Here is a 15,043-nt window from a genome sequence, read left to right on the forward strand (position 1 = left end):
TTCAAAAGAGAATTGGATAACTATCTGAAGTGAAAACTTCAGAGCTATTTAGGCAAGGCAGGGGAGTGGGACTAAGTGAGATGCTCTTGCAGAGAGCTACCATGGACATGACAGGCCAAACAGCCTCCTTCTGTGCTGTAACCATTCTATGAATTCTAATTTCATTACTTAGTGTGCAAAAACTATGCATCTTTTGTTCCTGAAACAGGCAATTTAATAAACTGCACTCCAAAAACACTCACTTAAAATTTCAAATGTTTCAATATAATCTAAATTTCCATCAAACATTTTCTATTTTCAGTATTTAAAATTAATGGTTCAGGAAGATAAAGTATTCTTGTTTTGGCAGTTAGCAGAGGAGACAACTTTCTAGTAGCAATTACATTTCATTCTTCTAATATCTAGAATACCAGAAAGTAATTGTCACATTTACAACAATCCAACTACAAATAAAATCATGATCACCAATCTTTGTACTATATTTAATCATTTACAGCTTAAGCAACTATTGTGTTAAGTTACTGAATATGGAAATAATTGTGCTTTCCAAATAAGATCTATACAACTCACCTTTACCCACAACTTAAGCGAAAGGTTAGCATGAAATTTAACTTGCAGGACAGTAGGCACTAGCAGGCACACTTTTCTTTGATTTTGCCATGGTTAGGTCAGATTTCCATAGGACCCAAAAAAACACAACCTGCTTAGGTACGAGTGGAATTCTTGTGCAATAATTTTGTGACTCCCATAAACACAGTTTGAGACAAGACAGTCCAAGAAAGATTATGCACAGTGAAATGTCTGAAGTTGAACACGTGCACTGCCACTCCAAGACTGACAAATGACAGCTGCGCAGACTTCACTTTTACTTTAGCATTCCCATTGGCAGCCTGTGTCATCTTCAGATGTCAGGCTAAATGAAATGGAATGCATTTGGACACTACCCATTATATTTCTACTGTTTGACGAATTTCACACTACATGTAACTAGACTGAAGCATGGTAAAACCACTACCAGCCCTCCAACCCCCACCCCACCCCCCCAAGCAAAGTAATCAAGTTATCAGTCATCAGTCTTCACTGCTGTGTCCAAATCGCAAGACTTCATGCTTTGTGGAGGAGAAGACTCTCTGCGCTATAGAATCATAGAGTTGTACAACATGAGACCATTCAGCCCATCGTGCCTGTGCTAGCTCTTTGAAAGAGCTATCCAATTAATTTCACTCCCCACCTCTGCCCGCATAGCCCTTCAAGTATTTACCCAATTCAGGTTTGAAAATTATTATTAAATCTGCTTCCTTTCAGGCAGTGTGTTATTGTCAATCACATTAAATCTGTGCCTTCTGGTTACCGACTTTTGCTACCAGTAGAGGCAGTTTCTCCTTACTTACTCCAACCAGACCATTCAATACATTGTGAGTTACTCCATTTATATCTGAAGCCTTTCAGCAGGAAATGTTGCCTCCTGTAGCCACTGACTGCAAGAAAAGGACCACACGACCTCTGATGGCCACCACAAACTAAAGAATTCACGGTTCAGACACTCCGGTTTCAGTCAATTTACAGATGGATAACCCAGCTGAGAGCTTTAACTCGAAAGCGCGTGCGCACACACCGTATACAGCAGTGTGACTATCCCAGGGAGGCGCCAGCCTGATATTATGGGCTGGGGTTACCCATGGCAACACGCTCACCCCGCCCCTGAGAGCGGCCGTCACACACGCGCTGACCGCCCACTCACGTGACTCCGGTTCCAAACCCTCCCTCCCTCTCCACGCACCAACCGTCACCGCGAGCGGACAGCCCCGCCCCCTCCCTCCGTCACGTCCCGCTTGCTCATCCCCACGCACCAACCGTCACCGCGCGCGACCAGCCCCGTCACTCCCCCCTCCCAACCCCTCTCCATCTTGCCTCCACGCATCAACCGTCACCGCGAGCGCACAGCCCCGTCCATTTCTCCAATCAGCATCTTCCTTATCGACATCCGAACCCTGACCTACGACCTGTGAAACCCACTTCCTGTTTTTTTAACAGGCTTCAGACGCTGTGAATTATTTTGTGTGGAATCTTATCTGTTAACATTTACAATGGTACGTATCAAATCACTAATTAAAATGGTACTAGAGAGGAGGTGGAACATGTTTCTCTTCCCCCCACCCCCCCCCCCGATTCTGCTCTCTGGTTGGAAGATGTGTACGAATCTTCCACATGTGCCTTTGGGTTGAAGTAATCGCGACATTGCTGCTGTACTTCTCTGCATGGCTACTGCTGACCTCCCCGCCCCCCCCCAATCAATTGTATCCGCCAATTTTCAGTTTCTAGGTTGGCTATGGAACATTTATTCACAGACCTAATGAATAAAGGTGGTAAAACCCCCACTACAATATATTATATTGCAATAATTATTGCGATATTTATTGTACTAAGCTGTTTACGTGAATTAGGGTTTAGCACATATTTGAGGTGATATATCGATGTAGAAAAAAATTGCATGTTCAAGCACACATTGTATAATTTGCAGGTTAGAAATTGGTCCATCATGCTAACATTCCAAGTGCAACTATCAGTTCTAATCCCATTTTCCTGGCCTTTCCAAGTTTTTGTTTCCCCGGTAGGAAGAGCCTAGACCACTTTCTCCCTCTTCCCACTTGTCCCCCCACCATACCCTCTGAAGTTGTGGGTGATTGTAACAGCACTAACACCAAGATGAGCTAGTTTAGCTCAGATAGGGATTAATCTGGGTCCTTCCTGGTCTGTATTGTTCAGGTGCTCACTTGGTGAACTTGGGAGAGCTTGACAAAGAAAGGTGGACATTTAAAATGAAACACTTCTTCAGATATAATGAAGAGACCAAGATGTTTTCTTTCAATTTTTATATTTATGAAGATTAATATGTTTAACACAGTACTGGTTTTGTACTGCATGTTCTTTAGTGAATTGTGGAAGATTAATGTAGAAATGTTTACACATTCTGCATATTTTTGTAATGTCCTTAATGTGTGAATATAATCCTGCTTCCGAGTTATATGGTAAAAGTTTGACACTTTAATATCCGAGATGATAATGTGAATTTATTTAGGGTGGCTATACACAACATCTAGGAGCTCAGCATGAAGTGCATCCATCATGTATTCTATTCATATATCCTCCTTGTGAACAATTGACTTATTAATACTTTATTTTAATAAAATCACGTTACAGAAAACCTCCCATTCTCCTGTTACAGAAGTGGATTAATGACTTCATGATAATTGTGATTTCAATGCATGTTTTCAATAAACTACACTGTCGGCTTGATGTGTGCATTTGCTAATTGGTTGAAATGGGTTTATAAAACTGTTGCCATTTTAAGTAGACCTCTGGTACTTTTTCTATAGGTTCGTAGTGAATTAAATAATGATGCAAAATTCATTATGCCTATTTCCTCATACAGGCTCGAAATGCAGAAAAGGCGATGTAAGTACATATTCTCACTAACATTTAATGACAAAAATGAAATACATCTTTCAACAAAGTAATACTGCTCTTGTGAATTTATGGATTTGCTGTGGTCACTTTTTCATCTGATTGGGCTTATGGTATCCAATTTAAATTTGGTTGTTTGAAGTATTTTGAGAACAGGATCAAGTCATAAGCGCAATAAGCAAATTATTTGGCCAAATTGCAATTTATAGTGTCAGGAAAATTAATTTTAACTCTTAATTCAGTACTTTACTCATTGCCAGCAGTATTTTGGCTTTGTTAATACTTGCAATGACAGTGATAGAATAGGATTGTCTTGAGGATGATTTGTAGTTGCCTTCATTTTCATATGATTGCAAACAATATTTCTAGGATATGTTCAGGCATAGATGTCATCACACTTTTCTAACAGCATGCATCTAGGATGGTGTGGGAAGTAATCAGTCAATAAAACATACTAATTGTGGATTGCCCTTTAGAAAGTACTCTTGGGCTATGCTTGATTCAGGTCACACTGAACTAAATAGTGTTTGAGTCTTTTAATTCAGTTCCTTGATATTTGAATCCATTGCATGAAAGTGGCCTTTGACAATTTGTCAATTTTTCTGAAGAAAAAATCCATAGATGTGAGGTGTAAAGTTTAGAACTTGCAATAGGACTGCTATTTTGAAATCCGAGTTAAGGAACATTGATGGGTGAGTGCAGTTGGAGCTTAACCCAGTATCTATTCCATGTTACACTTGATGCTCATGCCAGGTGGAAAATATTTTATTTTTTGTATTTTTAACCCCAGCTTTGAAGATTAACATTTTGTAGATTTGACATCTGAGATTTTGAGCTACTTTTGGTTTTCAAAATTCAATTTACGATCCCTTGTATCTCTTTCTAACTTGCTGTGTGGTGTGGTTTCAGTACCCAGATGTTGGGGTTGGTGTTTCTCGTTTTGGAAAAGTAATAAGCCACCTTCATTCTCCATGCTTTGAACTCTGTACTTTAAGCTCCATAAGAGCCAACGTGGAATTATACTTCCTGATGAGGTGATCTCAGACTTGTGTAACTTATTTATTGTCAAGTACAAAAGCAAAATACTGCAGATGCTGGAATTTTGAAATGAAAACAAAATGCTGGAAATACCCTCCTGGGAGACCACTGGGAAACCTGACAGGCTTTGCTGGATGGCCTTCCAAAGGTGCAGGAGATCCTTGTGGTCTGTGTTTAATCCCTGAGTCACCATTAAATTGCAGTTGCTCAGGGATATTGTGTGTCAGTTGGCTCACCAATGACCCTAATTGACAACCCCAGGACAGGCATCCGAGGTCCCCCGTTAGTCCCTACTGCCCTCTGATTTAATCGGGGAGGCTTACCAACTACTGGAAGACTGAAGTGGGACCCCTTACACAATTGAGTGAGTTTGGCTGCCATGGTTGCCGCCGCACCGGGCTGCACTAAATCCAGCTCAGAGTTAATGTTCCGGACCATGTTAACTCTGTTTCTATTCACAGATGCTGCCCGATCTGGGCTTGAGTATTTTTTGGACTCCAATGCAACATCCTCGTGGATTTTTGAGAGGTTGATTAGTAACTTATAGTAATTGTTTTGTTTTAGGACTGCTCTGGCAAGATTTCGCCAGGCCCAGCTAGAAGATGGAAAGGTTAAGGTTGGTAAATTGTGTAATTGTTTTCAAGCAAGATGCAGTAAAGGGGATCATTTTGCCTAACAAAATAATTAATATAAATTCAGTATACAAGTTGTTCCAGTATATAAATTGCTCCTTTTATATTTACAAGACATAGAAACATGCACAAATGTGCAGCTTATGCACCAGATTTTTCAACAATTGACCTGTTAAATTATGCTGCAGTGGGAGTTGCCTGGCTAGCAGATCACTTTCTAGCAAAATAAGCTCTTAGTGCAACAGACTTATTCCAATATCTTCATTGTTTGCAGTTGAATATTGAAGTGCTGATCTCTTCATTATTTTGGTTGCTTCGCAATAAAATTGATGTTAATGTGGTTTTGGTGTTGACTTTGTGTTGATTACTGTGTCTCTATTCAGTAGGAGAGGAGACCATTCCTTGCATCAGAGTGTAATGATTTGCATAAAGCAGAGAAATGGAGGAGACAGGTAAGCAAAGCCTTCTGTTTAAATGTAAGATTCTGTAATTCTCTTCAGCTCCTGTAAGGATTTAGCAAAAGAATATTTTGATTTCATTATTAAAGCCTTAACTATATATCAAACTTTCTTACCCAGTGCTCAAATTTATTTTAACCAGAATTTCAGGTTGGTTGGAAGAGAAAGGGAAAGGGCATGGGCAATCTGCACAGCTTCTAACTCCGTCCCTAAAAATGTGCCAGTGTTAAACTAAAAGATAACACTGAGGAAACAGCAAAGCCACAGTGAATAACGTAGATGTTTGTGGAAATAACTAACATCCACACTGTTGTAGCTTTACAGCATGAAGATGAGGTTCCTTAGTCTGCTGGATGGCATTTTAAAATCTAGTAGCTGATTTCCTACAAACTGAAAATAATGGTCAAGGTTTTTTACCCATTCCTTTAACTGAGAGGAATATTATGGATTGGTAATAGACCACAATTCCTATGAGTTAACTACAGTTCTGCATTGTCTGACCCAATTTAATTTTAATAACCATTTTGCTTAAATCTCTGACCATTTAGTGATTTATTACATATTTGATAGTAACATTTGCATTATAGATATACACCGCATGGGGGTACATTATTAATAAATATAATAAATTAATTTTTAAAATAGAACTTTGGGTACTGTATTTGTATTAATTATTGTAATTAAAATGTGCAATTTTTACAATGCTAATTATATACACATACATATTTACTCTTTTGTTTCTCTAGAAATTCTGTGACTATTTCCTACTTTAAGTGGATACAGAAAGATGAATGCTAAAATGGCACATAATTGAGTGCAGCCACAACAAAACTAGTTAGATCATTGAGCACAAATGAGTAGTCCATAAAAGTTGCTTTGGGGCTAAGAATAATTGCATTGACCATGATTGTCAATATAGACACTGTGCCACTTTGGTTAAAAAATGAGCAAATTGTATCAAGTAATGAAGCCTTAGTTAATTATTGCTCAAATGTTTTGCATTATTTCACAAGCTTTTCGTAAAGCACAATTATTTTTGTCAAATAGCACTAATGAACATTTTGTGAATTGACAAATAATTGTGTGATCCTATTCAGTGTTTTTTATTTCTTCATGCTCTGATCAACATTAGCCAAATCACAGAAGCATTAGAATTGCAGATTTTAGCATTAATTTGACCTTCGTTTTACTGGAATTCCACAATGTAGCTGGTATAATGTGTCCTTCAATGAAATGACAGTGAACATCCTTACATTTTTCTTCAATTTTTAAAAAACTATATCAAGTAGTAGTTGCAACTATAAGCTTTCATTCACATATGGAAAAGCAAAAAAAATCAAGTCTTTTAAAAACCAAATTATAGCCTTGCAGTGCAGGGAAGTAAATAGCGTAATGAATTCTAATGCTGTCTAATACTTGCAGCATTTGTTTCAATAATACACTATTTACTATAGAATGAATTCTCACTAATATGTTTGTTAGGGAGAAAGTTTTGTATTTTGATTAATGAAAAATAACATTGTTTTATTTATTTAAGTGTATTGTTATAAATTGCTGAATTTCAAGTCAGCAGTGTACTGCACCAGTGTAGCATTTGAAACAATTCTGAGTATTGTATAAGTAGCTTCACTGATCACTTGCACGGTTCTGCCAGTGTAATCTCCATTATTAGAAAGTGCAGTTTTAGGGTTTAGTTTAAGGGATATAGATGCTTGAATATGTTAATCTGTTTAAACTTGAGGGCATCTCTTCCATGTGATCTTGCCTCTTTACTGATTCTAGAAATAAAAGCATCTAGTTGTGCTTTGTAAGGATATACTCATTGTGTAAGCGAATAGTATTCATAGTATCTGTAGTTTGTGAGCGTTTAATTACTAAAGCTTTATGTTGTTTTGTAGATCATAAGTGAAATTTCAAAAAAAGTGGCACAGATACAAAATGGTAAGTTTCTGAAATTCTTCCAACTTTAAATATTTATTTTTACAGTATGCATTCATATAATGCAAATACATTTTTTTCACTTAAAGCTGGTTTGGGAGAATTTCGGATACGTGACCTAAATGATGAAATCAATAAGTTGCTACGAGAGAAAGGCCACTGGGAAGTTAGAATAAAGGAGTTAGGAGGCCCTGACTATGGAGTAAGTAACATAGAAAGCTTTGTTAATATCCATTCCTGTCTTCTGAATAATGGCAGCAGTAGTTGTTAGAAAATTTACATTTTCATATTTTGATTGAAGATTTGAAGCTCACTACATCTATTAGCAACTCTTTCAGCTGTCAGTGTGAGGTGAGTGAATATTTGGCACCCCACCCACAAACATTCATTCCCTCCACCACCAACACACATTGGCAGCAGTGTGTACTATCTACAAGATGCACGGTAGGAACTCACCAAGCCTCCTTAGGCAGCACCTTTCAAACCCATGATTACTACCATCTGGAAGAACAAGGGCAGCAGATACAAGGGAACAGCACCACTTGCAAGTTCATCTCTAAGTCACACACCATCCTGACTTGGAACTATATCACCATTCCTTCACTGTCGCTGGGTCAAAATCCTGGAACTCCCTCCTTACAGCACTGTGGGTGTACCTACACCACATGGACTACAGCACTTCAAGAAGGCAGCTCACCACCACCTTCTCAAGGGCAACTAGGGATGGGCAATTAATGCTGGCTTAGCCAGCAACACCCACATCCCATGGAATGAATTTTTAAAAATTAAACAAGCTTAGAAAACCTCAGCTTATTAGATGCAACTCCACCAGTCTATGTATATATGTCTTTGTTTGAATCCTTTTAGCTTCTGTCTCCAAGGTAGGCAAAACTTTCTTAAAAGCAATTAAGGTGCTTAACTATAAAAAGCTGGTTTCTGTCAGTACAAGGAACATCACCTTTCTAACTTTCTAAATAGGTTACTTGTGTTGGCTGGGGGCCCCTTGTTATCCTATTTAAATAATTTGATTTTCCAGTTAATTACTGAAACAGCAATTTTCCATTTTTTAAATCTTCAAGGGGAGGGAAAATAAGGAATCTCTTTCACCCTTGAGCCCTGTTCCTGCTGCAAGCAATATACCTGCCCCTTGCTCCTTTCTTCCTCTATCTGCCTTGCTCCACCGCTTCTGTGTTCATTACTTCATCAGTCATTCTGCTACCCACCCACCCCAAGTACTTTTACTTCCTATGTTTCTTCCTGCCACACATCACTGCTGTTGCTTCCCCACCCTATATCAAACACCAGTGCTTTTTCCCCCACTTGCCATTGCTGACTACCCCAGCCAGCCTCCAATATTGCGCTTTTCTGCACAGCATCCTACAAGTTCCTTCCTGCTGTTGACAGTCACTAGGATTCACATCCCAACATTTCTGCACCTAACTACCAGTGTCCCTCATCGTGATATATTGTATAGTACATGGCATTGAACAGCCTATCCCTCAACTCAAAAATGTTGTACAGGTGTAATATCGAATTTATATTTTGATTTTCATTTTATGAATTTAATTTAGCGATTCCTTCTGTTGCATTTCATATGGCACACTCTAAATGGCACACAATCTCCAGCATAGAAGATGAGTGGCCTCCTCTCAGGCTTTTACCATTGCTATTCTAAAACTGGTCACTATGAAGAATTCAAAAAAATGGGAGTTGACCCCCTGCCCTTCACTGAAGCAGCTAAAATCAGGAAGTCAACACTGCTATGGGTACATATGCAACTGACTTGCATTTTCTCCAGCTCTGGCACTGTGCATTGATTATCCAGTATCCTGTGGTGTTGTACCTGTTAACTTTAATGCAACATTTTAACCAATATGAGCTGATGGTTAGTTAATTGAAAAGTTTGGGCAAACCCATGATGTAGATGTACTTTTTTCAACTGTTGAGAATTTCTTTTCCTTGCTGTATATTTGTTCTTTATGCCATTTTTATAAGATGCAGTTTTTTAACATTTAGAAAATTGGACCAAAAATGTTGGATCATGAGGGAAAAGAAGTTCCAGGCAACAGAGGATACAAATATTTTGGAGCAGCTAAAGATTTGCCAGGAGTCAGAGAACTGTTTGAAAAAGAACGTATGTTTTTAAAAAAAAAATCTTTTCATTTTCTCACCATGTTTTCTCCACCTCTTATGCTGAAAACATTAACCTATTGGAAAGTTTACTGGGCCTCAGTCACTCATGATGCCCTGCTCGTGTTCCCATCTTTCACGTATGAGCCTTGATGGTGATTGTTACCATGCTATTTAATCATAGGGACCACACAAATGAATCCAAATCTTATTCTCACCTAATATTCATGCGCACTTCTGCAACCTGTTAGTTATGTTGCTTGATAACAATCAGATCTGCTGGTCGATTTCATCCATCTCCATGGTGAGACCAGTTGTCACACTCCTACTAATTGCTCTGGTTAAGATGCACTCATTCAAGTAATGAATGTTAAATCTTTTTTCAGGATTATACTGATATTGTTTAGTAAGCTGATCAAAATTATTCAATAAGTAATATGGTGAGACCACACCTGGAGTATTATGTACAGTTTTGGTCTCCTTACCTAAGAAAGGATATACTTGCCATAGAGGGAGTGCAGCGAAGGTACACCAGACTGATTCCTGGGATGGCAAGATTGTTGTATGAGGAGAGATTAAGTTGACTATGCTTGTATTCACTGGAGTTTAGAAAAATGAGAGGGGATCTTATTGAAATGTAAAAAATTCTGACAGGGCTGGACAGACTGGATGCAGGGATGATGTTTCCTCTGGCTGGGGGGGTGCGTCTAGAACAAGGGGTCACAGTCTCAGGATATGGGGTAGGTCATTTAGGATCTTATGCTGAGATAAGGAGAAACTTCTTCACTCAGAGCGTGGTGAACCTGTGAAATTCTCTACCACAGAAAGCTGTGGAGGCCAAGCCACTGAATATATTTAAGAAGGAAATAGGTAGATTTCTAGACTCTAAAGGTATCAAGGGTTTTTTTTTTAAAGAAAAGTCATGCTCCTTAGATCCATCTTTGGGATGTGTCTGTTCTGCCTTGCTGGTAGATCTCTGCACCCTTGTGTTGGGTTCTCCAGTTGGCTGGCAGGTGACATTCATCAACTTGTGGTTGTACAGTCAAAGGTGCTTGAGTCATTGGCATGTTAAAGTAATATACCTGCACAGTAGCCCCTCAGTTCTGATGTGAACAACCTGTTACTCCAGGCTGTTGCTGCCATCAGGACTTTGCTGCTGTGTGGACACGTTTATCAAAATCCATCTGGTTTAAATATTGCAATGAAGTGTGAGAGAGCCGGAGTATGGCATTGAGATAGAGGATCAGCCATGATCAAATTGAATGGCGGAGTAGGCTCCAGGGGCTGAATTGCCTACTCTTCCTATTTTCTATGTTTCTATGAAACATAATTTGTCTTTTTTATAGTATACTAGCTTCCAATTTGCTGTTATCTGTATTCTTGATTCACACATCTCATAGAACCAAGTGTATAGGAGCCCTGCTGTCAGGCTTCTACATCCCCAATAGATGGCACCAGCCATATGACTGATTTCAGGAACAAACTATGGCGCTGCATGTTTTGTGCTCTGATACAGTGTCCCATTGTGCTAATGCACATTATCGTATTAGACCTTAAGCAGTATTACCTACACCATGTCACTGCATTTTTATAGTGTTGGTAAAATAAGTTAACAATGAACAATTTAAATGCAAATTTAAAACTAAGTGTATAATTATAGGTAGTGTAATATAGAAGAGAATTTTCTCCCCGTCGGGCGGGCTGGTTGGGCACGGGAGCCAATCGCCGCCCGCAATCAGCTGCACGCCACCATTTTACCTGGGCAGGCCAATTAAGGGATACCCAGTAGTGCTCAGCACGGAGCTGCCTAAGGGAGATTCATTTCATATTGAGAATTGTAAATAAAAAAGGAATAAATCATTTACACATGTCTCCTCATGTGACAGTGTTCGAAATGTTTGAAAAATATTTATTAATTTAATAAACCCTTCATGAAACCTCATCCCGCCCATGGATGAGGTTTCAGTGCAAAATGCAAAGGCCGCCTGGGCTCTTCGCCTGCCTGCCAACCTTAAGGTTGGACGGCAGCCGTGTCAACTTCTTTAATTGGTTTGTTAATGGACTTAACAGGCCTTTGACAGTTTGGCAGGCGCGCAGCCGACTCTGGTGCGCGCCCGCCGAACGGAAGATCGGAATGACGCACGGTGACATCGGGGGACACACCTGATGTCACTGCGCATCATTTTACGCGTCAGCATGTGGGGCCCGCCCCTGCACGCCGAAGAGAAAATTCTCCCCATAGAATCTATACTTTATTATTCTAAGAAATTACAACATGGCTTTTAATCATGTGTTTGCTTGCAGCACCTGCCCCACCACGGAAAACTCGTGCTGAGCTAATGAAAGACATTGATGCAGACTATTATGGTTACAGAGATGAAGATGATGGGGTCCTTTTACCTCTGGAACAAGAGCTTGAGAAGCAAGGTACATAAATCTTAAGAGCAATCCTGTTATGGTTTGGAAGCTATAACATATCGATAGAATTAGGTAATAGTAGTATGTATCACTTAATTTTCTGTTTTGAAATTACAAATGCAAATTATTGGCATAATGAGCAAATATCTTAAATTAGAATAGTGTTTTCACACATATATCCAATTCCAATGTATTTTTATTTTGTAGTATTTCATTGTTTTTCAAAAGAAAAATGCATAGTAACACGACTATCTTAAATTAATACATTCTCCATGTTGCTGTTACTAGATGGTACATCAAAAATATATTAACTGAATAAATGAAGTCCCTGTTTATAAATATGAAGTGAGTCTTCAAAACAATGTGTATTTGTTCTTGCTTATCATCCTCTATACCACTTTACTTTCTGCCTCAATTTGGGGTGGTCATTACTGCTCTTGTAGAGACTAGACTGGCTAGGTAAAAGCAAAATACTGCGTATGCTGGAAATCTGAAACAAAAACAAAAATAGCTGGGAAAACTCAGCAGGTCTGACAGCATCTGTGGAGAGGAATACAGTTAACGTTTCGAGTCTATCACCAGAAATTGAGACTAAGAGGTCAAGGAAGGGGAGGGAAGTGTCAGTGATGGACCATGTGAAAAGGTGTGGCTATGGGTACCCATATGGGCCCCAGTTATGCCTGCGTCTTTATGGGGTATGTGGAACATTCCTTGTTCCAGTCCTACTCAGGCCCCTTCCCACAACTCTTTCTTCGTTACATCAATGACTGCTTCGGTGCTGCTTCATGCTCTCGTCTGGACCTGGAAAAATTTATTAATTTTGCTTCCAGTTTCCACCCCTCCATCATTTTCACATGGTCCGTCACTGACACTTCCCTCCCCTTCCTTGACCTCTCAGTCTCAATTTCTGGTGATAGACTGTCCACCAATATTCATTACAAGCCTACCAACTCCCACAGCTACCTCGATTACAGCTCCTCACACCCCGCTTCCTGTAAGGACTCCATCCCATTCTCTCAGTTCCTTCACCTCCGTCGCATCTGTTCTGATGATGCCACTTTCCAAAACAGTTCCTCTGACATGTCTTCCTTCTTCCTTAACCGAGGTTTTCCACCTACGGTGGTTGATAGGGCCCTCAACCGTGTCCGGCCCATCTCCCACGCATCCGCCCTCACACCCTCCTCTCCCTCCCAGAACCATGATAGGGTCCCCCTTGTCCTCACTTATCACCCCACCAGCCTCCGCATTCAAAGGATCATCCTCCGCCATTTCCGCCAACTCCAGCATGATGCCACCACCAAACACATCTTCCCTTCACCCCCTGGCGGCATTCCACAGGGATCGTTCCCTCCAGAACACCCTGGTCCACTCCTCCTTCACCCCCTACACCTCAACCCCCCTCCCACGGCACCTTCCCATGCAGCCGCAGAAATTGTAACCCCTGCCCCTTTACTTCCCCTGTCCTCACTGTCCAGGGCCCAAACACTCCTTTCAAGTGAAGCAGCATTTCACTTGCACTTCCCTCAATTTAGCCTACTGCATTCGCTGCTCCCAATGCGGTCTCCTCTACATTGGAGAGACCAAACGCAGACTGGGTGACCGCTTTGCGGAACACCATCGGTCTGTCCGCAAGCATGACCTCCCTGCCGTTTGCCATTTCAACACACCACCCTGCTCTCATGCCCACATGTCCGTCCTTGGCCTGCTGCAATGTTCCGGTGAAGCTCAACGCAAACTGGAGGAACAGCACCTCATCTTACTACTAAGCACTCTACAGCCTTCTGGACTTAACATTGAGTTCAACCACTTCAGATCATGAACTCTCTCCTCCATCCCCACCCCCTTACCGATCCCCCTTTTTCCAATAATTTATAATTTTTAAAATATATTTTTATTTTCCCACCTATTTTTAAATTTATTTCAATCTTTCGTTTTATCTCCACCTTTTAGCCCATTTTGATCCCTTCCCCCCCACCCCACCAGGGCTATCTGTCACTTGCTTGTCCTGCTTTCTACCCTTAATGTCACCATTAGCACATTCCTTAGATAATATCACCACCGTCAACACCCCTTTGTCCTTTTGTCTATGACATCTTCGGCAATCTCTTCTTTGCCTCCACCTATCACTGGCCCTCTATCCAGCTCTACCTGTCCCACCCCCCTCAACCAGCTTATATTTCACCACATTTCTATATTTCCTTAGTTCTGATGAAGAGTCATACGGACTCGAAACGTTAACTGTATTCCTCTCCACAAATGCTGTCAGACTTGCTGAATTTTTCCAGCTATTTTTGTTTTTGTTCCAGACTGGCTAGATGTAGGTTATATATTCTTCTGGTGAGGATGCTTGGTACAAGAATATTATCTTACTGGTGTGAAGTTCATAATTTATAGTGACATGGATACAATACTGGAGACTTTTCTTCTTTGAGCATAAATGACCAACTGTTGTATTTGCAATTTCCTCTATCATGAGGATGTTACAATGCTGTCGTTATTTTCTGTGTACCGACTATGATGAGCTTATTGGAGGAAAAGGTAAAGTTCTGTGGTGAACTAGATGAGCCGATAGCTGCAGCCATGTTCCTGATGAGCTAATAATTATGGGAGATTTTAGTACACATATGAAAGGCTGCTTTGATCCGATGGTATCTTTTAGGTAGGCATGGCACTGATGGAGTAAATTGGGGAGCTTCCCTGCTCCTTGGTTTGCATGCTACGGAGTAGACTGGTCACCGCAAACACAATGTTGTGGGTAAGTAAAAGGCATTGTGGGTGCAGCCAAAATCCTGACAATAGCACCAGATGGCCTTATGTCATTGTGCGTCCGGGGAATTCTCACAATGTCAGGGTAGCATCTTCCATGCTTGGTGCTGACTGCAGGACAGATCACTGAATGATACTCTTTAGGATGTCCTTTGTTAGTGATGCCAAGGCACCATGTTTTAGCTGCAAAACTTCTGA

At 40.3% G+C, this 15,043-nt stretch overlaps 1 protein-coding gene and 1 non-coding gene across 2 annotated transcripts in view; both read left to right on the forward strand.

The window, feature by feature from the left end:
• Positions 1-1,950: 1,950 nt before the first annotated feature.
• isy1 (ISY1 spliceosome associated protein) overlaps positions 1,951-15,043 on the forward strand; it is a 30,107-nt gene continuing 17,014 nt past the window's right edge. Inside the window, exons 1-8 of the mRNA XM_078543442.1 lie at positions 1,951-2,090; positions 3,434-3,456; positions 5,068-5,119; positions 5,522-5,587; positions 7,492-7,534; positions 7,621-7,733; positions 9,548-9,665; positions 11,966-12,088. Of these exons, the coding sequence (XP_078399568.1) occupies positions 2,088-2,090; positions 3,434-3,456; positions 5,068-5,119; positions 5,522-5,587; positions 7,492-7,534; positions 7,621-7,733; positions 9,548-9,665; positions 11,966-12,088 (541 nt within the window). The 5' untranslated portion in view covers positions 1,951-2,087. The remainder of the gene's footprint in view (positions 2,091-3,433; positions 3,457-5,067; positions 5,120-5,521; positions 5,588-7,491; positions 7,535-7,620; positions 7,734-9,547; positions 9,666-11,965; positions 12,089-15,043) is intronic.
• On the forward strand, positions 10,581-10,830 carry LOC144682372 (small nucleolar RNA SNORA53). Its single transcript, XR_013577019.1, has one exon. It is a non-coding gene; the product is annotated as a small nucleolar RNA SNORA53 (small nucleolar RNA).

Source organism: Cetorhinus maximus, chromosome 6, assembly GCF_964194155.1.
Source record: "Cetorhinus maximus chromosome 6, sCetMax3.hap1.1, whole genome shotgun sequence".
In the NCBI taxonomy this organism is placed as follows: Eukaryota; Metazoa; Chordata; class Chondrichthyes; order Lamniformes; family Cetorhinidae; genus Cetorhinus; species Cetorhinus maximus.